At 40.4% G+C, this 27155-nt stretch overlaps 1 protein-coding gene across 3 annotated transcripts in view; it reads left to right on the top strand.

Annotated features, from left to right (window-relative positions):
* Positions 1-27155, top strand: part of LOC120794779 (adenosine kinase-like) — a 101786-nt gene that overhangs the window by 59317 nt on the left and 15314 nt on the right. For all 3 annotated transcript variants that reach the window (XM_040136087.1, XM_040136089.1, XM_040136090.1), the window contains exon 7: positions 11802-11972. In XM_040136087.1, coding sequence (XP_039992021.1) covers positions 11802-11972 — 171 coding nt within the window. The remainder of the gene's footprint in view (positions 1-11801; positions 11973-27155) is intronic.

Below are 27155 nucleotides of genomic sequence, written 5' to 3'. Positions count from 1 at the left end.
TGCATGGGTTGCACAAAGCTTTGTAGCTGCTTACCATTGTAGGTAGGAGTTATTTGCTGTGACTTCTGAGTAAATTGAAACTTAAGAGGGTTTTGTCATTGAACAATTAAAGTCTGAAATAATTCCTTATTTGTGGCCTAGTGCAGTGTACAGTATTTACTTCTTGCCTTATTTTTTCATCGTCCAAATTGTAAATATAAAATTAATGTGCTATACGTACAGTGTAACACCCTCAAAAATTCACAAAATGGATCAAAAAATACACCTTTGCTAAAATTCCCACAATACATTGCTTTACCTTTTGATAGATGTGTAATTTCCTTTTATGTTGCATAGCACCCACCAGTGATGGTGCAAAATAGATTTTGAATAAGTCCTGAAGTGCATTTCCATCCACCTGTGGTTTTTTTTTTTGGTTTTTTTTGTTTTGTTTTTTTTGTTTTGTTTTTTTGCATAAAAAATGAACGAACGGAAAAACGAAGATCATTTTTAAAAAAACGTACAAATCATGACGCACGAAGCATGTGACTTTAACGTCCACTGAATCTGCAGCGTAAGTGGAAACATGAAAAATTGCTGCAGATGAAAACATAAGATCTGTAGTCAAGTTTCCATCCAAATGTAGCACAAATTTACACAGAAAGTCACGAAAGGACAAATTTGAATTTATGCGAGTTTTCGTACATTGTTATTGTTATGTGATACTGATACATGAAACAAACATTAATGCCATATTTCTATCACGTTTTCCTCTATGTTGTCATCCGCTTGAGGTTTGCCAGACACTCTTATTTACTTCATCTTGTTGCGCCTTGTTCTTTTGCAATGGTCTAACGGCATCCAGCTGGAGAGTTATCTCCACCAACTGTTTATCTCGATGCACCCAACTCCTAATGGTCTCATAACAGTAGTGGATGGAAACACGCATTAATTCAATTTTTGTTTTGCAGATTCTCTGGAATTTCTGTTTGTGCTAAGTTTAACTCGTTTTTTAAATGAAAAGACATGGCCGACCAGGTAACCACTTCAAGCTGCTCAGCTCTTTTCATTCCAGCAGTAACCAAACAAAACAGTCAACACTTACAGGGACACTTCACAGCGAAAATTTGGTAACAAGTGTAATAATACCGGGAAAGTAAAAAACTAATCTGGAAAAAAATAGTGACGGCAGTAAAAAGTATTAATGCTACAGTTGACAGGAGTAACAAAGATGTTCAAAAAAGGTGTGCAAATATGGTGCAAGAAAAAAAACAAACTTAAAACTGGGGGATAACACATTATGCCTTACTTGTGGCAAAACACACATAATGAGCCATGTTATCCTTCTTTTGGTCAGTGTCACCGGTCAACAAGTGTTACCGATTATTACCATGGAAACATTGCTCTGAGTCAGCCTGGGGGAAGGCTGCCCTTTTACCCTTAAATTAGTCCGTCTTATTTTGTGTTAAACTATCTACCTTGTGTTAGAGTAGTCCAAGAGTAAAATAAGGGTGGCTTAACCCTGTAGATAAGTATAACATATCTTCATGAAGTAAATCCCTGATGTTTATTAATCATCTATCCTACAGAGAGGTAATATCGAACACTTTGTGGCTAATAAGTCTTGCAGTCAGAATTATCAAAGGCAAGCAGCACGCTAATGCCTCTGAAATTTTAATTTAACATCTAACACATTTCTTCACCCTGTTACTTGTGCTTTTGGCAGACAACCCTGACGCCTACCATCACCATCAGCATCTGAATTTTGTGATTTTTTTTTTTTTTTTTTTTTTTTCTTTTATAGGTTTTGTTTGATGCTGAAGAAAGACTCCTGTTTTCTGGCTGTGATTATATCCATCTCAGCCTGAGATGCTATTCTCATGTGGCAGACGCTCTTAGCACACTACACTACTAAAATTTGAGTGCTTTGAGGGAGGAAAATGTCTGTTTAGCCCAGTGGAGAGCAGTAACTTTCACAATAACTCACCGACAGAATTTAAGTACAGGAACAGTGGCCAACTTTTAATGGTATTATCATGCGTTCACTTTAAAAACTTGAAAGCTCCTTCAGTGTGTTTTTTTTTTTTTTCTTTGGATCACTAAGATTTTGAAGTCCTGCTGAGGTATTTCCATCAGCTGTGATTAGCCATGCACAGGTAGGGAAGTACTCTTCACTCAGCAGTGAATTGTAAAAGCAATTTCAAGTTTTAGCAGAAACTGACCCCTTTTCTTAACAATCAAAATACCACAGCAACAAAAGAGTCTTTATAGAACTTAATCTTGCATTGACGAGACTAGTAAACTCAGTGTTGAGTGCACCGTTCCTGCCCTTCCTCTTTGAATGTTTATATCACCTGTGTGCACTCAATATTTCTCCCTCTTGGCCCGACTATAAACAAAGACAAACAGAGTTGACTCGTAGCATCATCACAGCACCAGGAAGATAAAAACATGGAGTGGATAAACAAGTTCTAAAGTTTCCTAGCTTCCACAGTATTTCTTACCAGTTGTCATTTTATGTGGCTGTGTCGTTTTTTTTTTTTTTTTGCATAATTCCACGGTGCATTGGCTTGGCTTGGTTTGATTTAGGACCTCAACTTTCAAGGAAATTGGGCTCAGGGTATGAAAGTTCACACTTCTTGCCTCCAGGCAATTGATTTTTTTTTTTTGAGCTTGATTTTTAGTGCTGTAGTAATGCCAGTAGTGAGTGTTAGCACCATGTTGTGTCACGTAGGTGATTGTATAAATTTTGAAGTTAGCAGCGACAAAGGTAAGGGGGAAAATGTATTTGATTCGGCACTGAAACAAGTAGTCGATTTAGTTACAGAAAATTAATCATCAACAACTTTCAAGTCATTTATGAGGGTAAAATCTGTTTTCTGCTTCTCTCTGTTTTGTGTGACTGTAAGGTGAATATCTTTGGGTTTTGGATTTTTGGTCAGACAAAACATTGACATGACATTTTAAGATGTCACTTTTCACACTTGGAAACTGTGTCACACATTTCTCAGGCAATTTACTGACATTTTAAAGGCTAAACATTTAACTTTTGACTAATTAGTTGATCATTAAAATAATTGTTATTTTTGGATCATTATTTGGATTATAGTTCTGTTTCATTATAGCTCATACAGGTCTGTAAAATGTTTTTTTTTTAATGTATTTTAAATATAGAAAAACTAGAATAGAACATTTTTTTAAAATACCAATTACGTCTTAATTGTTAGACGTGATTGGTAAGTCATATTATTTATTTTTATTTAACCAGGAAAGCCGCAACGAGAATTAAAAATTTATTTTTCAAGAGTCTTATGTCCAACATAAATCAGTTAACACAAAATATTTAGCAAGATCGGATTTGGAGAGGCACTCTGCTGATTTTACTCATAAATGTCAATTTACAAGTACTAAGGAGTTCTACTTAACTGTGAACACAGTTGTATAATGTTTTCTGTGGCTCTGGAGGAACTTTTCGAAGGAGTTTAGCTTTGGCTAAGACTACAAATTAAATGAGAGTCTGTGTTACAAACTGGGGGCATATAGTTTGAAGTTTGGAGTTTCATGAGCATTAACTAGGCACGTAGGGTCTAATAAAAAGATATTGTCACGTTGGATTATGGGAAGTGTAGGATCCAGGATCTTTTGAACTTGTACCTATAGCAACAAGGGTCTCAGCCTCTCCTGTTTCAATTCTGGCTGTTCTTTTTAAACTGTCAATTGTGGTTCCCCCAGCTTAATGGAAGTGCAATACAAAATCGCTGGAGAATCTCTTTTAAACATAAATTGTGAAATAATTAAAGAAATTGCCAATAAGAATTATATAAAAGATAAAACCATAGAAACAACCTCAAACAGCACTTTGAAGACACCCGTAAGTATTCTTGCATGTTTGGCAAAAACTCATATTTTTGTTTGCACTCTACAAATCTGCAGCAACTTTTTACTCTCTCTACTCATTTCAAATTCTAATTTGCCGATTAGGCAAAAAGCTGTTGATAGCTGTTGGTGTTTTCATCCGGGGGCCATCATATAACAGTTTCAATTAGATGATTTTTTTTTTTTTCTAAGCAGGGATGAATAATTAAAAGTTCTTTTTTTGCCACGTGTTCTCCTATTTTGCTAGTGCTGAGCACACACAGTCTGAAGTTATTATTAGTCTGAATTAAAGCGGCCTCGTGTCCTCAGCTCTGAGCAGTGGGCACCAAGCTCCTGCATTGAGTTTGACAGCCTTCACACAATATTGTGCAAGGGCGCTCCCTTAGCTTCTCATGCTGGTTAAATGTAATATGGCAGATGGATAGTATTTGCAGTCAGAGCGGGGGTCTCACCCTCCCTCTCACTGTTTTTTTTTCACCGTCTCTTGCCAGTACCTCAGACATTTCAAGGGGGAGAAATATGTATCAAATTAACTCTTAGCAAAAGGGCCGCCAAGCTCCCTGCCCTTGTCTTTTCAGCAATCAGAGCTTTGTTATTTTAGTCTTTCAACCAAAACCAAACTGGATTCAATGGCTTCAGCAATTACCTGTAATTTTCCAACCTAGTGCGCTAGCTTTCATCGGAGCGACTGCGAACAGTGAAAGATTGTCTCCTTGGTTCCTCATTTTAGTGTTCAAGTTAAGTGCACTAATTCATTTACATCTACAGAGTGGCACATTTGGAAATGTTCACTTCCCAGCAGCAGGAATGTCTGCTGAGATTTTGTTTCTGTGTCTGCACAACCTTCAAATTATTGAAACTGGAAACCCTTCTGCAGTGTCGACACTCCGACACTGAACCTCTGCTTTATACATCTGACCCATATATTAATACGTCCTTTCAAGCCGGTTGAGAAGAGACAACTCTGAGGCCCCGACATCTGTTTTCACATCGCAGACTTTTATTTCATTTTTCCATCGACCCCCACAAACTCCCCTTTCCGTTCCCCATCCTGTTCTCAAATCGTGTAAGAAACTACAGGGGCTCAACTTGACTCCAAAAGTGTGTGTGTGTGTGTGTGTGTGTGTGTGTGTGTGTGTGTGTGTGTGTGTGTGTGTGTGTGTGTGTGTGTGTGTGTGTGTGTGTGTGTGTGTGTGTGTGTGTGTGTGTGTGTGTGTGTGTGTGTATTTGTGTGAGTCGGGGTGATGTTTCCCCTTTAGAGGTACCGAAGGAGAGAGAACTGCTCGTACTAAAATGCTAATTAAGTGCAGTGTGGAAGACAAGGACACTTGAGAGTGTATGCATTAGCAAATTTTAACTCCCTGCAAACCAAACAGTTTGTTCTGGGCTAATCTCCCAATGATGGAGGCAAGAACAACAGTAGAAACCAGAGAGAGTAGATATATAGACCTGCTTTAGAACATGAGGAGAGAGAGAGAGAGAGAAGCATGGTTTTCTCTTTCATTACCAAGATAACACAGTTTTAGGAGAAGAAAGCACCTCTTCTGGCATCGTTTTTGCGTTTCATCTCTTCACAGAGGTAACATATGGTATCTGTAAGGGAGAGTCAGTTTGTGCACTGCGGTGAATTATTTTGTGGATTAGTATTGGCATTTAAATGCTCTTGGCTTTAAATCTTGTCTGTTTTAGATCTTAAGTACATTCCTTGGCATCCTGCTCTCCAGCTCAGGCTGGCCTCTTCCCCTGGCCAACACATTTTTGAAACTGTAGAGTTTAACAGGAGAGCAGAAGGCAGCCATTTGAAAAGGCCCTGGAGCTGATCTCGAATTACTTTTAGTGAGATAACACTCAAATCAAACCAATTTTTCCAATGTTGTGATGCCAGCAAAACCTTAACCTCAAGCTGGAGTTAGATACCTTTTTTTTTTTTTATCTTTTTTCCGTGAAAATAGTTTCCTCCATTACTTTACAGAGTGGAGGCGTCTGAGGTTAATGTAATTACAGTCTCTGATGGTTGTACAAATTGCAGGCTGGTAGTGTGACACACGCTCCCCTTGAGTGTTCTGTGGTTGGCTCTAATGTCTTATTTTATCCACGCTCATTAAGACGACCTTGGCCAGGTATGTTTGGTTATCGCCACGACCTTCTAGCTGCATCTCTATATTTCACGTACACCACAAAAGACCTTCCTGACTCCGGGGAAAAATATCCACTTGCATGAAAATCCAGAGAAAATGTTTTAGAAATAAATACTGCAGCAGTTAGTAAGTGATGTCTCTACCTGGTTGTTAAATCCAGCATTTGTGGCACATTTATGTTGCCCTGGAGATCCTGGCTGACACGATAGCCCCTTTTCCTCATCTCCAAGTGGCCTTTAAAAGCACAGCCCTCCCTTCTGTTTCCAGTACAGTTGGCCTCCCTCCAGCTCCCTCAGAAGAAGTGGATGAATTCCTAGATGTCTGATAAGCTTCACCAGAACATCATTCTTAATGGAAGAGAGAAGAAGAGGAGGCAGATGCTATCAGTGCAGCTGAATCGCCTTGCAGTCAGATCAAACATCCTAAAAGAGCAGAGAATGCTGAATCATGTCGCGAGGCTGTTGCACATTAATCTTCTGTTGGTTTAATTGAACTTGTTTCTAAATGAAACCAACTGGCCTTTCTGATGCAAACAAAACATCATTAGCATTGTGAAATCCCAGTTGCTTTGTAGCTTTTTTCTCCACTCATTTTCATTTAAAATGAAAAGCCTTAAATGAGGTCTTTTCCTCCTTGTAAATTTTTTTTCCTCCACTTGAAGCACTTTGTGACACCATTAATCACTTACCTCTGTTTGTTTGTCCGCTTTCTTTCTGCTGTTTATTGAGCCAGAGACTGACACAGATTCCCGCAACCCCCATCATGTGTGAAGGTCTTGTTTGTCCCCGTGTGTTTGTGTGTAAAACAGCAGGACCTTCAGGATCAGGGAGTAAAATATATCTCGCAACACTAGCGTAGCGTGCCAGAGGTGTCTTGATTGAGATGGAGTCATACTGAGCTAATGAAGCTCCAAACCTCAGCTATCGATCCACCTCGCAACGGTGCTTTACAGAGATAGCTGAGGAGGAGAGCAGTGTGTGGCATCACGTGTGCTCAGATCTGTGTGACATCTAATTCTGTGTAATGAACCCTGTGCACCAGAGAGCATGATGGGGGGCTGTCTATGGTAATGACAGGGATAGCATGGCCTGGGTGGCTTTTGAAAAGCTTTGAAACAACGCCGGATAGCTCACGGGGCTTTCCTGACGAGGAGGATTTATAACTAGAACAAACGCCTCTATGCTTGAAACAAAGTTGCTTTGCAAAATTGTATATATGCTACACTTGGTGAAAACATGAAGTCTTTCTGTTTCTTTGTAGCGTTGCTACTTTGTATTTCTTGGCTGTATACTGTATTTCTGTTTCTCTATCATTGCTATTCCTCTCTATTCTACACAAGTAGTAACTATTGCATGCTTGTCTCTACTCTGTTGCTCTTCCTGAGGTTTCTCCAGATTTTTTCGTGATAGAAGTTCATCCTTATCTGAATAGGATCTTTTACGGTCCCATTAGTCCTTCATCCAATTAAATTTCCCCACACTTAGCCCCCAAAAAAGGATGTGATGTCCTTTGTTGGGATAGAAAGAAATATTGAGCAGAGCAATCATAAACTGTACAGGGATTATCAGAGCAATAATGTGATCTGTAGTCTGGTAGTGTGACAATTAACTAAATACGGTGACGGCACACAGCTATAATAATGACTTTTATTTTCAAAAGCAGTGTTTCTGTTGGCCAACAGAGGCCAAGAGCTGAACAAAGGTTAACTAAGACCCATGAGTCGGCTTGAGCCGGCCAGGAATCGCACCAACACAGGGCACACATGAATCCTTGAATTTGTCAGTTGCGTTTGGCTTTGGCGGTATTCAGGCTGACGATAGCACTTCATCAAAGAAACGAAAGAGACTGCAAGAGGCTGCATTGGTTTTGCTACAGGTTGTGGTGAGAAGATGAAACACAATCCAGGAACAGTCATGCCTCTGAAGGCTAATCAAACACCAAAACACAGCAGATGAAAGGATTTTACAACCGTGGAAAGTTTTCATGTTGACAATCATCGTCTCCTCTGTCTCGACAATCATGAAGTAAACATTCCCATGTGCATGTCGACATATTTGACTGACCAGTGCAGTTCTGTGCTGCAAGGCATTACATTTTGTTACAACAAAAGTTGAACCAAGTTCAAGTGTTCAACAGGAGATCTGGCATTTTTTTAGCCAGAGTCCTCTGCATCAGCTCCCTCGCTGCGCCAAGTAGTGGTTTTACTGAAATGAATGAGGATGCTGTGGTCATTGAAGCATTTGTTAGCAAACAGTTGCCTGTTCACACATCCAGCAGACACTGAGCAACATTAGCAGTCATTTGGAGTCATGTTTTGCCCAGCAAGAATAGGTCCAATATTCATATATTCTCTTTTAGCTCTGTTTTTGGTCTCCATCAATCCCTGAGGGCAATAAGTCGCTCTTTAGCTGCTCCACAATGCTGCACTATGTTCACCAGCTAGTTCCCTTTGTCTTTCTTCCGTTTGGTGCTGGGCAGGTAGCATAGAGTCAGTTTATCAAAAGCAGTTGCAAGCAAACCCTTTCACATTATATATATATATAGTCATTTTATCCACTGTTGATATAAAAATATTAATAAGAGCAGCTTTAAGGATAGAAGGTAGATTGTAATGCCCTCTGATAGAAACTTTAGACTTATGGGTGTACACATTAACTTGACTAAGGTCTGGAGATTTGATGAAATTTAGTGCGCTTGCAGTGTCCATAATTACTCTTTTCACTGAGGTGGTTGAGGTGGTGATGGTTTAAATTATTAGGGAGTACTAGGAAGTGTCAAACAAAACCTTCATGACACAGTACTTTGAACCCTCCCCCTTATCCCTGCAGAATTAAAATAGACCAGGAACAAAAAAAAAAAAAAAAAGCTTTTTCTTTTTCCATGACCACCTTTGCTGCTGGTGCAAATGAAAATGCCCTTCCCAAAATAGATCATTTTTACCCTTCAGATGTCCACTTTTATTTTAAGCCTGGTGACACCATGTCATCCATCACACCCAGCTTTTCAGATGTGAGCAGCCCTAGGGAAACACTGATACAGTACGAAAGAAAGTGTGATAGCGTGCTGCTGCTGTGTAGTTAGGGCCTCTATGGTTAGATTACCACTAATTTCACCTCAGAGGAGCATTTAGACATTTTCTTTGTGTGAGTAAAGTGGAAGTCATTCCTCTTTTTAGGGTAAACATCGAAAATGGACGCCCTGCCTTTCCAACTCTTCCCTCAAATTACCACTTGACATGGCCAAACATCATTCCGCATTATTGTCTGCCAGGAAAATGCATTTCTGAATGCCTTATTGAATGTTTTGGCTGGGTGGAAATCGTACCAAGTGTACCCATCGCTTTGATCATCTTGACCTGGAAATTTGATAGTCACCCCACTTCACAAGGCTCTTTGACACCTGGGAAACTGGATCTGGTACTCTTGATACATGAGCTGCACCACAGCACTAACAACTTAACTTCTCCTGTTTCGTAGTCGGCAGAGACTACTGATGGGAACTGGAATTTCACATGGCTCAGACTGAGGCTTTTTTTTTCCCCCCACAAGCCACTGGAGTCACAACATTTGGAGCCTGGTGGAAAAAATGGCCTGTATGATTTTTATGAACGAGATTCCTGCAGCATTACTTTGACTTAAAAAACAGAGACACACACAAAGGTTTTTAAAGTGGATTGATTTTTTTTGTTTTTTTTATTTATTTCTGTGCATCAAAGCTGATTATGTTTGGCAGATGTAAAAAGACTACACATGAACACATATGTACAATAACAGCATATGTACACTGAATGAAATGTATAGGGTTCAGGTTCCTTGAATCATCAATTGGATGTTTGTTACTGTTGTATTTTATCATTTTGATTCATTTTTTGGGTTAGTTTGAAGGGTTTCCTGCAGATTTTGTACAGTAGAATTGGGCCTAACATCATAAAGATTACTACACTTTTATGAAATGAAACCTTTACCCTTATGGGAAAAGTGTAGAGGCAATATTCCACACAGCAAACCCCATTTATTAAATGACTGTGACTGTTGTTTAGGCCTACTAACTAAATTGATCACAAGATGAAATTTCAAAATCGAAGTGGCTTTCCACCTTAGCTATTCAACTACCTGGGATAATTACAGATATCTACTGCTGTTGAGTTTCAAAGATTATCTTGGTATTTTATTGTGCCTGTTTTTTGTCTGTCTTGGTTTATTTTAGCATTGTGAAACCATTCACAGTGTAGCATGTTATTTTTCTTGGATTGGATGCAGCATGTTTTCTAGATCTGTAAATAATCACATCAAACTTAAGGGAGTTGAGTGCTCAAATAACAATTAAGTGTAACAGTATAAGAGTATTTCAGTTAATTACATGGATATAATTCATTCAGAAATCAGTTAATGCATTTCAGTACGGAGTTCTGGGTGATTTAATGCGATGGCACTGACAGTGGTACTGAGGTTAGAAGTAAATTACACAGAGCCAGCGTGTGATTAGAGAAGCTGTGGCATGGCTTTTAAAGTTCACCACCCCACAGGATATTTGATCGAGCCGCCGGCCTTTGATCAGTGTTAACATTACGGTAACCATGACAGTTTATTTTCAACTACCAAAAAAAGACCATTTGTGTCAGAAAACAATCTCCCCTTCCTCTGACACTTTGGCACACCGTAAAAGAAAAATGTCAGGGTCAGTGATGGGCCATTAGCCCAGAGTGAGTTCCTTCTGTGCTCCCAGACCCATTGAAAACACCTTTTTAGTCTTCAACAGATGGTGCAGTGACACAGCAACCACAGGCACTGACCTGGGCCTTAACTTAAAGACATTTCCAAAAAAACCACAGGAGACACAGTACTGCGAAGGAACGACAGTGTCTGCCCAAAGAGTGAATGACACCATCAGTGTGTAATAAAGAATTCACCTGCTTAGCATGGCTGTATTGTAATGCCTTGTACATTTGACTGACTACGTAGTCAGCCTCTATTCATCGGTATTATACTCTTCTTTTTCATGGGGGTTGCTCCTCCGTTGCTGCAAATGTCATAGTGCTTTAATGAGAACTGCACTGTAGCCCACAATGGAAGCTTTTCAGCCAGATTAAATGTATCACTGTGCTGAAACTTTCCTTTCCTCTCACCCCCCCCTTTGCCCCTATTGTCACACAGTGGTTTTACAGAGCAGCTCGTTGCTGAAAAACAAGGTTAAGAAGATCAGTATCAAAGGAGGAGTGTTTTGTGTGGCTTGCAGGAGAGTCTCGCTTCAGGTTTCCACCTGAAACACAAAGGTGTTTTCTTACCTGATTTGTATTCATTCACACAATGAGTGGACCTGCCTCTCTTGTTTCCAAGTAAGGAGAGTCCAGACGAGACTTTTGTTCACCCTATCATCGGATACGTGCATGTTGCTTCCTCCAGTACTAGCCTTGGAGCCCAGCCACAGGCTTTGTCCTAGATGGATTTTTTCCTGCCCTTTTTCCTCTTCTTTGTTGCTCTGTGTATACTTTAAGAAAACATTTCAGATAAATGTTTGAGCACTACCTCTGCTTTTTTTTTTCTCCCTTTTTGCTCCCCTGTTATTTCAGTAATACCAAGCCTTGTCATCCTTAAATTGCTTTGTCAGAATCCAGAACCCACAAATTAGCAGTTTGAAGTGTTTCAGTCCATAAGGGCCTGCAGTTCATTTCATTCTGGCCATTGTTGTGTTATCAAAACACAGATAATGCAGCTTGTACAGAGGTACTGTACAGATTACTTACTGATTCAGCTGACATCAGTCAAAGTGCTGAAAACATGATGTAAGTAAATATTGTCTTGTTTTTAGGGTTTTTTCCTGACTGTGTCTCCGGAGTCAATCCTCAAGGTGGCGAAGCACGCTTCAGATAACAACAAAATCTTCTGCATGAACCTCTCAGCACCTTTCATCAGCCAGTTCTTCAAAGAGCCCTTGATGATGATCATGCCTTACGTCGACATCTTGTTTGGCAATGAGACGGTAAGTGAAACAAGACATTTGGAAGTTCACTCAGGCATTGTTCTGATTAAGGTATACAGTACATGTGTTTGTTGTGTGTATGCTTATATTTATGTCAACACAAGAGGTTATGTGTTCAGTCATGTGTGCCTATTTGTCTATTTAGTTTTGTTTTCTAACTTTTTAGTAGGACATCTCAAAAACCCATTTAGTAGAACGTTAGGCCAGGGGCCAAGAAATAAGTGATTAGTTCTTTTGGGGAGATGTAGATCTGAGAGCCCCAAATTCCTTGTTGAATATGTCAGAACAGGGCTTACCAGATGGACTCAAACATCACAAATTCAAACATAGTGAAGTTTTTAGCCGTGATGGTGGCATGGCCCTAAGGTTGTCAATGTCGGTCTCTTTGTCTGACGGTCAGCCCATCACTTTGGTCCATATTGAAAGATATCAACAAATAATGGGTGGATTGCCATGGATTTTGTAGACATCCTAGAAGATGAATCCTAATGGCTTTTTCTGTAGTGCCACCGTGAGCTTGACATTTTTGGTTTTGACTGAAACGTCTGGACAACTATTGGATGGATTGCTGTGAAATTTGGGAGAGACATTCACAGTCCCCTCAGGATCAACTTTAATCACTTAGGTGTTTAAAGACATTTTTGTTAAGCACCATCATCAGGTTCGATTTGTCCTACAATTGTTTTATGACCACATATCTCCAAAACTAATATTCCCATCAGTCTCAGCTGTACTTAATGTTTAGTGCTAGCACACAAACAGGCTAAACTTAGATAGTGAACATTACATCTGCTAACCATCAACATGTTAGCATGCTGACATTAGCAATTTGCTGAAAGCACTGCTGTGCATACAATAGGTATTGCCTTTAAAATTCACCTTGACTTCTGTCTGAACATACAGTCTTATTTAATCCTTCCTCTGTCCCTCCTGTTTTTTAAATTCTTCATTCATATCATTTTCGGAATTCTTGTAGATGTAGTCTATTTGATGTAAATTGAAATGGCTCTTGCACATCTATAGGTGACGCTACTGAAACAAGATTAGTTTAAAGGGCTGTGACTCAGTGGTCATGAGTGTAGTTTGAACTTCAACACAAATCAGCCTCATACAAGCTCTAATACTCTCTGTCAGGATTAAGGTCCTCTGCAAAAAAAAAAAGGCTGCTAACAGCCAATCAAGAACTCAGAATTATATGCAGAGTAAATACTTCTGAATATATATATTTTTTAACATATCAGATTCAAAGGATTGTGCATTCTAGCTGAAGGTACAGTATATTTTCTCTCTGCGTGCTTTGTAGTTTAACACTATATCCTCTTACCTTGTTTAAAGCAAAATTTAAATGTGAGGTCCACTGTTTCATTCCAATCATTGCTCATTTCTCCTCAGTATCAGTTTAACTTCTCACTTATCACTGCGACACAAAGAGATGAATAAGAACTAGCCCGATAATCATTCATCTCAATCACGTCACCATTTCATGCCGGTTAATCTATTGATTTCTCTCATCTCTGTGGAAGTGAGTAGCTGGTTAGAGGTCAAGCTGTGGTCACAGACTGTGGTGTTGCTGGGAAGTATCCTGTAACAGGCCAGCTGAGCTGTACTCCTAGGCACTGCCTGTACAAACTGCACCCTCGGGGGGGGTGATCACTGGACTGGACTTGCCTCCCCACTGCTAAAGCTACTAAACAGAGCCCTGTCTTTGGGTAGAGATGGGGTCCAAAGACCAGGACAGAACTGGAAAGAACCGCTCAGCATTTGAGGATTTATTGCTGCTGCTGACTTCAGCTTTTTCCTCTTTTCTTTCCTCTCCCAATATAAGACCTCCCTTTTACATATGCACCTCTCTCTCACTCCTTAATTGCTGTGAGGAGCGATTCTGTCTCCTAAACTACGGCGTAAATTTTGCAAGCGTTATGTATTTTCGGATGGGTGGTACTATAACTGTTAGTTTAAGACGTTTGCTCACACCTCCAGTCATTACAGTTTAATGACTCTGGATAATTGCAATGTATGTTTGTTGAAGGAGATTATCTTTTGGAGACTCTGTCAGGGCTTGCTCTCCGGATTTGAACCCGGCTAAGTCCGCCAAAATAAGAAAGTCAATGGGAAACAGAGCAGATATTCACCACTCAGCTGCCTCAAGCAGTGAGGTCTTCCAGGGTCTATATAGGACTAATGCCTGTCCAGAGTGTTTTGACTCCTTTTGGCCTTCCTCTGTGTTGGCTGCTGGGAAGAGGGAATTGGGAATGACTGCTCATACAGTCAAACCCCAGACCTCCCATTGTGCACAAGCCAGACAAGGTTGGCGGTCATGCAGTGGTGCATGGTGAATGACAGGCAACAGGGCTGCCTCGCCCACGCTCGCCCCCTCCAGCCCCCCTGGCCCTCCTCTCGCCCCAACTTCCACCCCCCAAAGTGATGGATCAGCCTCAGCCCGCGATGTTTTCATAACAAGTCAGTGACAGTCAGGATCATGCAGACTGACTCCTATAGCCTTGCAGAATGTGCCATAAGGGAAGGCTAATGTGTCTGCATGTGTTTGCCCTCCTCTCCCACACTTACTGAGTCACGATACAGAGCTACGTACACTAGGGGAAATATGTTTAAAGCAGCTGTAAGATCTCGTGTTTTCAAAGTGACTGATAATAATTTTGGGCAAGATTGAAGTTTTTGAGAATTGAGTGCTGCATTATTTTCCATGACTGGGATCTTATTTCAGTCAGGTCACAATTCCCTTTTGATCTTTTGAAATCCCATAACAGCAACACCACAGACTCCAAAAAATGTCAATAGCCTCTGTTTCCTGTCTTGTTTTTGCCTGCTACTGATGTTGAAATGTGTCTGTGTTTCTGACTGAGTCTACCCTGGGTAATTCTGCTGTAACTCGATCCTGCTGGTACTTGTTTGAAACCTGGCATCAGCAGGTCCTGCCTGGCCTATCAGCAGCTTCGCACTTATATAACAGTCTCCCATCCATCCTGTAATTACTGCCTTTTTGGGGCATAGTGTAGTGTCTGTCTGGGAGGGGGTAGAGAGGCTAGCGACGTCGTTTCTGTGTTGCCAGGGCCTCTGAGATCGAGCCGACGGAGGCACATAGACATCAGACGCTACTTCATTTAATTGGCAAACATGTCGTGTGATAACCTGGGAACAGCACAGGCCTAATTGAGTCCTCCTGTGCTGTTCTCCTCTGACTACCTGACATGGAACCCAGGGCATTACATTTCCCTCCATTTAATGGCTGCAGTTAATTAGGCCCGAATGAGGGAATCATTACTGCTGGAAAAACCACATGCCAGTGGATTTGCCGATAAAATTAGCCACAATTTGCTTTTGCTATTTGAGCATAAGAGATAAACCACACAATGGGGGGGATTGGACCATTACTGGCGGATTTTGTATTGTGGAATTTTAGACATATCATAGAAAAATGGAACAATTAATCAAGACTGAATTAATCACCCTGACTGATGTTTTTCTAAGCCAGGATTCATGGCTTTCTCAATTTAGATCATTTCATGTGCTTGGGCTGTTTTTTTTTTTATCTGTGTAAATGGTTAAAAATGTGCTTCCTTAATAAAGCGGTACCGCAGATGAGGAGCTTAGTTTTTTTGCCCCACAGCCAATACCCAACAACCTCCTCGCTCCTCTGCCATTAACATTATATACCACCCCCATACAGGAGCTCCACATGCCTTCCATAGCTGTCCAATGCGTTCTGCAGCTCCACACTCAGAGGGAGCTTATTTATATGGGTCCCAGCCCCGTCTTCCAAACGAGAGACAGCCATTGTAATTGAATACTCAATAGGTGAGCCATTTAACAAAAGTGGAAATGGCATTCAGCTATGTATTAATGTGCTTTACTGAGGCAAAAGGAGCCATCATCATTTCAATGTTCAAGCTGTTTTAAAAGAGCATTTAGCCTACCATCTCTCCAGGCCATGAGAGCAAAATGACACGGATTTCTTCCTCCTCTGTACTTTGTGTGAATGTTCCTCGCCTAATATTTTGTATGGTTATCTGGCTTATTTTCCTATCCATCCCTGAGCACCTCTCCATGATCTAGGTGGAGGGATACAAGCAACTCCACAGAAGGTTATTGTCATGAAAAGCCCCTCAGGCGTTTTGGCTCTCAGCCCTGTTTTTCTACATCTGCATGCAGTGTGCACGTTTGTATGTGTGTGTCGGGTGGTGGGGGCTCTAATGATTTTTCCAGGACAGGCTGAAGTGGGTGTACGAGTATATACTGTATATGTGTGTCTGTGTGTTAGTGTGGATGGAAAAACAGGCAGGCGGAGATACATGGGCAATATGGCGTCATTTCTTAACATCCCTCCAGATTCTTCATTTGGCTTTGTTTGTTTGATAGACTGCTTGGAAGCCTTATCTCTGTGGTGAGGCCCCTGGCTGTTTATCGCCTCGGTGACGTGGAAGTGTGTGCTTTCTGGAAGTGTGTTCTCTCTGCTGCCAGTATGTGTGGGTGATGGCAAGTTCACTAAAGACCCCTTAGGGTATGAGGGGTGTTCTCGCAAAAAAAAAAAAAAAGAATAGGAGAAAGAATTTCCCCTTGACAGCTCACCCACAGTAGACTTGAGATGTGCTTCTCAACTGTAGCTTGGGGAAAACATCCAATCGCACTGCCTAAAACAAAGAGATGTGAGAGCTAGATTAGCGTATTACCGAAACAGCTTTCCTTTTAGGCTCGTCTCTCTCTCCTCCTGTCAGAGCTGTCTGCCGCGAACGGGGCAGAACATGAGACATTAACCTCCATGTGTTTATTCACAAGGCCCCACAGGCCAACTGTGAGGATGAACACAGAACCATCTCTACTCTGAAGCCAGCGAAGCAGAACAATCACAATGTGTCATTGGAAGAAAAGACATACAGTATTAGCTGCTGCTCTCCTTTGTGTCGTTCACAACTGAATTTTAATTGAATGTGCTATTTCTGTGATGAGTCACATGCCTTCCGTTCAGCACCAGAGTACTTTGACCTTCAGTGTGACGTACAGTCAGTGAGTTGTGTGGTGAGTCATAGCGCACATTACCTGTGATGATTTGCTAAATGCAAAAACGCCTTGTTTTATTTTTCTTTCTTTTATTTATGTTTATTATTTGTTTAATGCTAGTGGTTCCCAGTCCTGGGATTAGGACCCTCCAAGATGTAATATGATTAAATGGACTGAACATTTAAGAAATGAATTATTTCTGCTACATAACTTGTTTCTTTTTTCTCTAACACCTCATGAGTTGAACTGCTAACAACTCATAGAAATATGCAACCAGTGACAATGGGTCACAAGTAAACGTTGCTTGGCTTTCAAGTGAGAATATGTAAACTTGGCTGATGTTGAACTTCTCTCTCTAGCTCTCTTTTTTTCAATTGTTACGCAACTTCATTTGAACCACCAAGTGCAACACTATGAATGTCTTTCTGGAGAGACTGTCTGAAGATCTGCGCTGTTATCCCCCAAAATCGCATCATCCCCCTCACTATGACGACCGGCTTTTCACACTTCCAGTGTGGCTGTTTTGATGTCCAACATGCCCTTGAAACTCAGGACCTTCTTGTGGTCAGGAATCAGTGCTAACCACTTTGTGACCCTTCAATTTTAATTCAAAAAATACTGCTAATACAACTAAAATAACAAAGATACAACTGGGTCTTAGAGCGCAATGAAATAAGAAACACTGCAGCAAGAGATGGCACACTTTTAAAATACACAATAACAGTTGTAACTTATCCAGCTTATTTAGGCTACAAAAAATATTTTTACAGCATATGTAAACAGGCTTGATGAATAGAACAAGCAATTACAACAGCTGCTTCACTAAAAATCCATTACATTTCAAAGTAATTTTTATTGTTGTTAAGTTGACTCACATGCTTATGACCTACTTAGAAATTACCCATGGTCCACTTTTATGCCACGACCCACCAGTTGGGAACCATAGAATCACATCATCATCAGGCAATCTGATGAGAGTGAGTGGACGAAGCCTCCGATAACAGCGCGTGGCTGGGCGGCAATTTTCGCATAGTGGCCACAATCAGAGGTACAAGTCCCACGATATCCACTAGACCAAAAAGCTTTCCCCATACACAAACATTAGAAAAGAGACAGTCAAATGTAAGCACATTTTTCTGAGCGTCACAAACACTCCAAAATGACTATTTGCATTCAAAGTCACAATTGAAGAAGAGTCGTATCATCTAATTATTTTTGTGGTGGCCACCAGGAAGTCTGCCGGCTGACATGGAGAACAACTCTAATGCCCACGCATCAGAGGAAGCCTGAAAAACTTTTTCGGCTTATGTGCCCAGTGAGCAGCTTTCATTGGAGTGAACAGGTCTCCACCTTGGAACACAATATCCAGTCATCCATGCCACCAGCAGGAAACAACTAACAAGACTACTAATGAAGTGTTTACTTGTTTTATGTCCGTGATGAAACAATTGAAATGTTTGACATGCTAAAATGTAGTTGAAAAGTAGCGCAAGAAGTAAAAAGTCACAAAGTCAGCAAACCGACTCACTAATACCAGTTATGCAACAATATCTACCTAAAGTTTCATATGACATTAGCTAACATTACAGTGTGTTCTATGCTTATAAGTTCAATTTTCATTTGTAAGAAGAAGGTAGCGTCATTTCTTCTTTCAAATTTTACACAGTCTCAATCTAAAGGGCCATAAGCAAAAAGGTTGGGAACCACTACTCAATTACATGAAGTGTCACTACAGGATACTGCAACTGCTACTATTAAACCATTAGCCTTTGCCTGTCTATATACAGGCAGAGAGGGGATTCAGTACAGAAGAGGAATGATCTCTTAAACATTCCTCTTGTTTTTCCTGGCCTCTCTGTTTGCGAGTCATGGTACTTTGGGAGCCAGCATGGCTCCACCAGAGGAGTCCGACTAACCACTGTAATTGTGCCGTGCCGAAGCCGCCTTCCCCAACCCTGGGACTGAACCATGAAATATTTGAAAATGCCGGGGTTAAGAGAGGGGGTCTTTGGCAGTGCAACGTGAAATGTGAGACCATAGAGCATATTTAACAAGGAGGCGGATAGAAAGCCAGCCAGCCAGTCGGGCAGCCAGGGCACATGATGGAGTCCTGTGAAGGAGAATAATTATGGATGTAAGAGGAGATATTGCGCTGGGAGAAGATCAATAGTGCCCACGTTCTACTGGCGCTGAGGCCAGTGTATTTCTGTCACAGCAGGAGAGAGTGCAGGATATCAGCTTGTTGCTGGAGGGACTCACAGAAGTTTGAACCAGCAGGCATCCCAGGTACCCTTACAACCCTCATAGCCCCCCCGCCCCCAAAATCACTGCTGCTTGGAGTTTAGCTGGTGTGTAACCCCCCCCCAAATCCTCTTATCCACACAGAGTTGGCGGGAGGACTGGCCTTGTCTACAGATGATTGTATTCCCACAGTCCAGGCTATACAGTCATGTTTTCCAGTATCGTTTGGAAGACTCCTCCAAGAAATAGACAAAGACACAATCAACACGCATAATCTACTGACCCATAATACCAAATGAATTTGTCGAATGCCATTGATAATGGAACCTATGGGCTTATTTCAGAAATGTTGGTTAGCTCAATCTGCCCATTGCTCCCACTTGAACTGATGAAATATTTGTTCTTATAATTTACTGTGAGGTTATTTTAATTGCGTCTTGCCAAGCATTTCCTTCCAGAGGAGCCATGTGGCTATTTTGCTCTCCCTGCAACATCTATCATATGTAAGTTATATGCATATATACGAAATGATTTAGCCTCCTTGTTGAAGGGCTGCTGCCCTCCCTGCTGCTCTGGCAAATGGCCATCTTATGCCACATCAGCAGATAACACTTTGGACATCATCTCAATCTTTGTATGGGCAATTTATTTAGACAAAGCTCTCATGTCCCTTGTGCACACAAATGGTTTGAATTATTCTGAGGTCTTTTTTTCTTCCCTGGCTTTTTCTTTGTCTGAAGCATGCGAGTCCCTCCAGAGCAGATCTTTGTTTCTCATTAGGGGGTAAATAGAGCAGGCCAAATGCTCATATGTTTATTATACACAGGAGGGCATGGTCACTGTTCTCAGCAGTTCAGAGCAGAAAAAAAGCTGTTTGCTTTCTTGACCTTTGTTTGAAGTGCCTGCGACCAAATGTCTGTTGAATTTACTGGATAATAAGCTGCAAGCAACTGATGGACTGCAATGAAGGTGGGTTCAACCTCATCAAAAGTTTTTATAGCACACTCTCCAACAAAGGCTGTTTTTATCCAGAGTTAAAAATAAATGTATAATCTTAATCATAATCACCATTCACAGGTCATTTTTTACAGCAGAGTTGACACAGAATAAAACAGCTGCAAAAATATCAAATGTGCATATTACCTCAAAACAGAAGGGACACAAGAGGATAACCATATTGGAATACACAACACCACAGCAAAACTGCAAAAATGATAGAAGCAATTAACAGCAATGGACGACTAGGTTTTAAATTTTGTATTTCTCTATAATGTTAAATATTTGTGACTAAAGAAACAACAATCCAAATTAAACTTAGAAAGAACATCCTTACAAATTAATTGCCGTTAAAACTCAAAAGGTGGCTTAATCTAGTTCATCAGGACTGTGCGGTTGTGTTTTGATCAGATTTCATTCATTTGCAACATAAGAAAGCAGCTCGAAGCGTTGCTGGATTCTTAGTTTGTTACATTCTGGTTGATGTGTGGAAATAACCCAATTTCACCTTTTTCTTCCCACTTAAAACCAGAGAGAAGAGCACAGGTAAAACACAAATACACAAGTCTCTCGAGAAATAACCGTAATTTTTATAAGTTTGGCAGAAAATAACATGCTTACGTATCGTCCTATCAAAGAATAAGAAAATACGTTTTCAAGGCAGCAGCAGGTTTATAACTTGAGGGCATTCAGAAAACTGAATCTCCACGAGTGTTAAACAACTCCCTAATTTACTGTCTCACCCATTATTTCTATCATTTAAATTTCAAGATAAATTGTGTATTGACCCTGAAAATATGCCCCAAAGATCTGGAATCAAGATTGCAATTTAGTTGCTTTCATATGCATGACTAAAAAACAGTAATCTACTCATTGTGGAAGTCCTGGATCCTAAAAAATTCAATCAGGGGGAAGTTGATCAAATAAGTTCCCAGGTAAAGTAAAACTTCACTTGAGAACAAAATGAGTTTTCAGTTGTGTTAGCAGCTCACATTTCGTCAACTAAATTATTTAGTTAAGTTTAGGGGCCTTTGTTGCATTTGCTTGATCACTTTTTATCTTTTGGGTCAAGATTATTGCATCCATGATATAAGCTGGGGGATAAACCTTTTATGATGAGAAATTAATAAAAAAAATCTTGAAATTCTAAAATCTGGACATTTGAGTGGAATGAGAGTTATAAGAATTAATTAAAAACTGCTGCATCCGCTCTGCTTGTTGATTAGACCTATTCATCCACCATTTTTCCTTCATCCAGTGTTGTTCCTTGAGAGATAGCTAGTCTCTGGTAGTCTGACGTTGTCCGCTGACCCCTTAGTTAGAGCCCAGAGGTGAGATGTGTGATAGAGGCCCTTAGTGCTGATAAGGCCATCAGTCTGATAGCTCCCCACAGCACAAAGCTGCTACTGCCACTGCCATGGCTTCCATTAGCCCCAGCAGACTGGCTGAATGCCTGCCTGCTCCCTCCTGCTCTATCTGAGGTTACATCCTCTGTTCTAAGCCCCTTATGCAAACCCTGCTTTTCCTTGCTGAGATTGCTATCAGCGGAGATGTTTATGTACTGCACATGTTTCTGATTGTTTAACCTTTGGACCTGTGCTGTAGGTGCTGCTGCTGTCCCTGTGGGCTTGCAGAGACCTCTCTCCTGCCCTTGTAGGCAGACTGAGTTAGATGACAGCAGAGGCTGTTGCTAGAGGTGTGTAATGGCAAGAGCACTGTTGAAATTGGTCACATGAAAGCTTAGGCCAACCCTGCACTTGCTTTCAAGTTTGGACAAATCTCATCAAAATTGATTTAAAGAGAAAAGCTCAGTCAGATTATTTTTGGTTATTTCCTTGCTTCTGGTTCTATTTTACATTTTCTACTCATCCAGTGGCCATTTATGTTTACTATCTCCAGTAATGAACTGGCATAATTTAACACTACTAATGCTGAGGAGTGTGCACAGCCTGTATTGCTGTATAATAAAACTTTGTTGCAATTAGGTAAAACACATCTCCCTAGTGTGTAAAGTAAAATAATTGTAGTCATTTAATCAACTTAATGCCACAAAGTCCAGAATGAACAAGAAGTACAAGTACATTCTCTTCGCTCTTGTTGTCCTGAATCGATCCACAGAATAGGGATTTAGGGCAATCGTGACTACACTGAGCCTGAACCATTTCCAATCTGTTCCGAACACCAGCTTCCTAAAATGCTCCATCACATTGCCTTAAAGCACTACAGCTGCAGAGTTGAGCACCACTTTACAGCGGAATACAAAAAAAAGGAACAGCAGGCAGCAGTTTTAACTAAAGAAATGACAGCGAGCAAAACAGTCGTTTTCCATCTATTTCAGTGGCATTTTGCAGGTGAACCAAACCTCTGAAGTGTTGCTGTCAGTTGAAAATGACAAATGAACTAAAGTATTTTGTTCATGCTGAAGATGAAGAGAGGCTGTTCAAATCCTACCACAACAGATCCACACTGACACGCCTCTCCCCACAGAAAAGCCTTCTATACAAAAAAAGACAGTAAGACACAGTAAGACACTAAAAAAAATATTATAAAAATTTTACGCTAACTTGTTTTTCTTAATACAGAGCCGTTCCGCCATCAAACATTTTTAATTGTACTGTAAGTGTGCATTGTGGAGCTGTAGGAAACAATATACAACTATATACATGTAAATGAATTAAATCAGATATCTGGTCAACACATATTCATATATATTCATATGCAAAGTCATCTGGACACACCTATTTCTAAGCAGATGTGACATTGCAGTTCACTTCAATGCACTGTATAATGAACAGTGCTTGAGGCGAGCAGAGGTTTGACAGAAGTTGAAAATGAATACCATCTTATGCACTGCAGAAGGTATTGCAAACGTAAATACTCTATGTCAAAACAATACACCACCTTGTGAACAGTGGATGGAACAGTATAAAGAAGAGGATATTTTTTTTTAATTTTTTTTTTTAATCACAATTGCTACCATGTGTTTTTCAGAATTGATTTTTCTCAACTTTGCTTCAAGACATTAGAGAAATACTGATAAGAAGACAAAGTTCAGGTAATGCATTTGGGAGTTAGAGGAAGCCTTAGTTAAGAATCCAGATAAACTGTCTGTCTGTGGATGGCAGATGTAAATCTGACTGCAACAAAAAAACTGATGTGCTTAGTAAAACTGCATGATCACACCCTAAATTGTAAGAAAATAACTAGGTAGAGATATAACATGCCACTTAATGGCTTGGTAAAAACTAAAGAGAAATGCCATCAGCTGTTGCTGAGTAAATTCCCAGAGGCACTAAAAGCGACTCCTGCCTCTCTTAAGTGTGTTATTCCTGCATGTGTGTTTACCCTCATGTTTGTGGCATGTCATGCTTGAGCAGCATTGCTAGATTCTCCTGGGAGCTTTAGGAGTGCTCGGTACAGGTGATTTATTCCTCCTAATCTGTCCTGCACAGTAGCAGGCGGCTGCCTTCCTTCCACCCGGCATGAGTGAGGTGCTATCAGCTTGCATGATCATATTGATAATCACCTGCGGTCGTTATCGGCCCCCATATCTTTGAGGTGATAGCTTCCTGTTCAGCAGCACCTGCGCGTGTGCTGGGGGCTGACGTCCTGACATCCAAGAGGAGCCATGTTTGCAAACCCGAGGCCAAGTCAAGGGCACTGACAGTCCCCACTGATGCCATCACTTTGATTAGTTATTAATCTCATTATTTGCGATGTCATGGCCCAGTCATGCTCAGTTCAGTTTAAAAGGTTTCTACAGTAAGTGATTTGTTATTTCCAATTGATTTGTCAAGACCTAATTATTTGTTCTCCTCTAGTTTGCACAGTGTGACGACTTAAACAGTTAAAAAGACATATTTCCTACAATAGTGACAGTTAGTTGCCTCCTGAAGTGGTTCTAGGCTGAAAACAGCCTGATTTCTTTCAAATGAGCTCTTATTGAAATGCCCACAAAGGAAGAAGAAAACAGGGGTGTTGTAAATAACGTGTCAGGGCTATACTTTCTTCAATCTCTTGTATGCCCCCCCCAACACACACATGCACACACACACACACACACACAATGTACCATACAATACAATTCAATTTCTGCCTCAGCATCAGCTTGGGCTAACACGGTCAAGCAAATGCCTATTTTCTGAATGGCCTGGGGGAGTTACGCTTTTCAGCTTATCAACTTTTATTAACCTTAGCACTGAGGTTTGCTCTTTGATTTAGATTCTTTGGGAAACACTGAAATTGGATTTTTTTCCCCCCCAACTCTTACTCTTGCTGTGACATATGCTTAACAACTTGTTACACAGAGGAGAAAAAAATAAATTCTAGCTTTGGTTTGTTACTGGTAATATTTTATCATGAGAGCTGATAACTTCTTTAGTTTTCTTAATTGTCTTTTCGGATGTCCTTATTTACCACGCAAACATGCATTAAATGTTGTGACCAGTGGGAAATGCCTGTTATGAGATACAGAGTAGCAAAGTGGACAGGCTCATTGATTCTGAAAATATTTTTGGCCACTGTAAATTTGCGTGTCAAATTTTCCTGGAACGATACCATCTGTATTGCTCAACGTAGCACCATGGGATGATTCAACAAAAGCTTAACAATATTTTATGTTTCAAGTGGCTTTAAAGCAACTGTAATCAATACTTTTATCTTAACATTGGATCTCATAACTGCTTGTATGTGAAAGGTCTCTCTTGCAGTGATGTACCCAAAGAGTACTATTACCCAACTCTGAAGTTCCCCTCAGCTCTATGGACCTTTTGATAGAGATTTTTTTTTAGTTCACCGTTTTGGTTCTCTGACCTGAACTTTACTATTTTGGTTCACTCTCACAGCTCTTATAGTGTTGTTTTTGGCAACAGCAGGCAGCTGTGCATTTAGCTTGTGAATCTAGTGGAGCAGCTAATAAGCCAGGTACAGCATTTTTTCAGGAGTTGGCGGAGACCAAAAACAGAGCTAAAAGGAGAATTATTATTGGACTTACATTTGCTTGGTGGCTAGAAATACAACTCTAAATGATCACTTATGTTGCTCTGTGTCTGCAGGATGTGTAAATAACAGTGTGCTAAAAGTTCACCATGTACATTTATTTGGATAGTTTGCAAGTGTTGTGTTTGTAGCTTGTTTCCCAAATGTGATCCCAAATGGCCAATTGGAAAAAAAATTGCTAGAATCATTAAAATTGACCCATAATCTGAAAGTAAAGTGCTTCAAAGTGCTGAACATATTTTCAGAAAGTGTAATTTCTAGTTTCTGCTGCCATTAGCAGCACAATTTACCAAATTTTAAGCTCAATGATTGAATGTTTTTAACCAAAGTGCTCTTTGGGAGTTGTAGTTGAGTTCATTCCTCATGTTTTTTTATGCACACAATCTCATGCCTTTTGACTTATCTTTTAACTAGAATTTAGAATTTAACACAGTTACTCATAGTTTGTACTGAAGATTCAACTGGATGAGTTTTGTGTCCATCCAAGCCTCAGAACTGCCCCAACTGCATTTCACCTTACATTATCTATCAAAAAATGAATAGGGTCTTCACGTCCAGAACCCTGAATACCTACTTTGCTCCTCTATTTATGAGGAGGTATTAGATAAAGACTGAAGGCAGATTCAGCAATTTAGGGTCATTAAAAAGAAGAAAATAAAGTGCATACAGCATGGATAACTTCACACATATTAAACACATACTGTGGCTGAACAGACTGTTTCTAAAGCAGGCCTGCTAGGCTCCTGTCACTTACAGTGTCAAGGAAAAACGAAGTGTGAAGCTTTGAAAACTGCCCTTTGCATGAAGTGTGTATTTCCGCTTTCATTTTGCTTGGCAAGAAATTGTAGACTCCCACCCCCTTGACTGGGCTCTGGATTATTAGCTTAAGCTCTCTAAAAATATCCCTTTGACTGTTTAAGCCTCTGACAGCAGTAACATCTCACACATTCTGATAGCTTTATACTAACTGTGGCTGCAGAGGGCTCATGCACTCAGCCCGCCTCGTTATCTTTTACCTTGTTTGCCCGAGGAGGAAAAGGAGGAGAACTTACTGGCCCCGAAATCTGCAACAGTCCTCTCTCCTTTGGAATCACACTCAGAGCGGCTCATCAAAGGTGAGCATGCAATCACAGCAATCTGTGAACAAACGGGATGCTTTTTTGAGCACAAAAGGATTTTGCCCAGATGTCACTCGAAGCACTTGTCATTGTTGCGACAGCTGTAGAAGCACATGGACCGTCATTTGAAAACTGTCTACCCAAACATACCAAAACAGCACACATCAAATGTGAAACATGCACAGCCTGAAACATAAGATTTTTTGAATATTAATGCTCTAAGCCCCTTAAGGAATAGTGACTTTTATTGCCTATCATTTCAGCTTTATTGGCTCTCTTGTGTAGTCTCAGTAATTGCATATTTACCACCATACAGTATTTATCATACCAATACATTAGGTTTAGCTGAGCTTATACTAACAAATATTTTTGATGTTGGCGTTCATAACAGCTCATAGAAATTAATAAATTCCTGAAAGGGATTACACTCTACACACGTGGCTCGTAGACATTGCTTCAATTATCTTTTCTTCTAACACCCACTCTCCCTTGAAAAGCTTTTCTCACAAATATTATAGCTGCTAACTAGAGAAAGACGAAGGGTGAAATGGAGGCATGTGCTGCTCAACAGCACCATCGTTATTCATGCCGTCATTCATGTGTCTCTTTTAAATGTTTTCAGATGAAATATCACTGTTTTGACAAGACATGTTCTAAGCTGCTCGTGTCCCTGCGAGATGCCTCATGCTCGCCTGTGATGGAACGTTCCTGAGGAGAAAAGTCAATATGTGGTTGTAAATGAATGAAAACAAATGTGAGACCCAAGCCCTTGACAGATTGAAGAGGTGAAGGGAGGAGAAAAAAACGACTACTC

This window comes from Xiphias gladius, chromosome 9 (assembly GCF_016859285.1).
Source record: "Xiphias gladius isolate SHS-SW01 ecotype Sanya breed wild chromosome 9, ASM1685928v1, whole genome shotgun sequence".
NCBI classification, from domain to species: domain Eukaryota; kingdom Metazoa; phylum Chordata; class Actinopteri; order Istiophoriformes; family Xiphiidae; genus Xiphias; species Xiphias gladius.
Note: the sequence above shows the minus strand (reverse complement) of the source record. Positions and strands in the feature narration are given on the sequence as shown.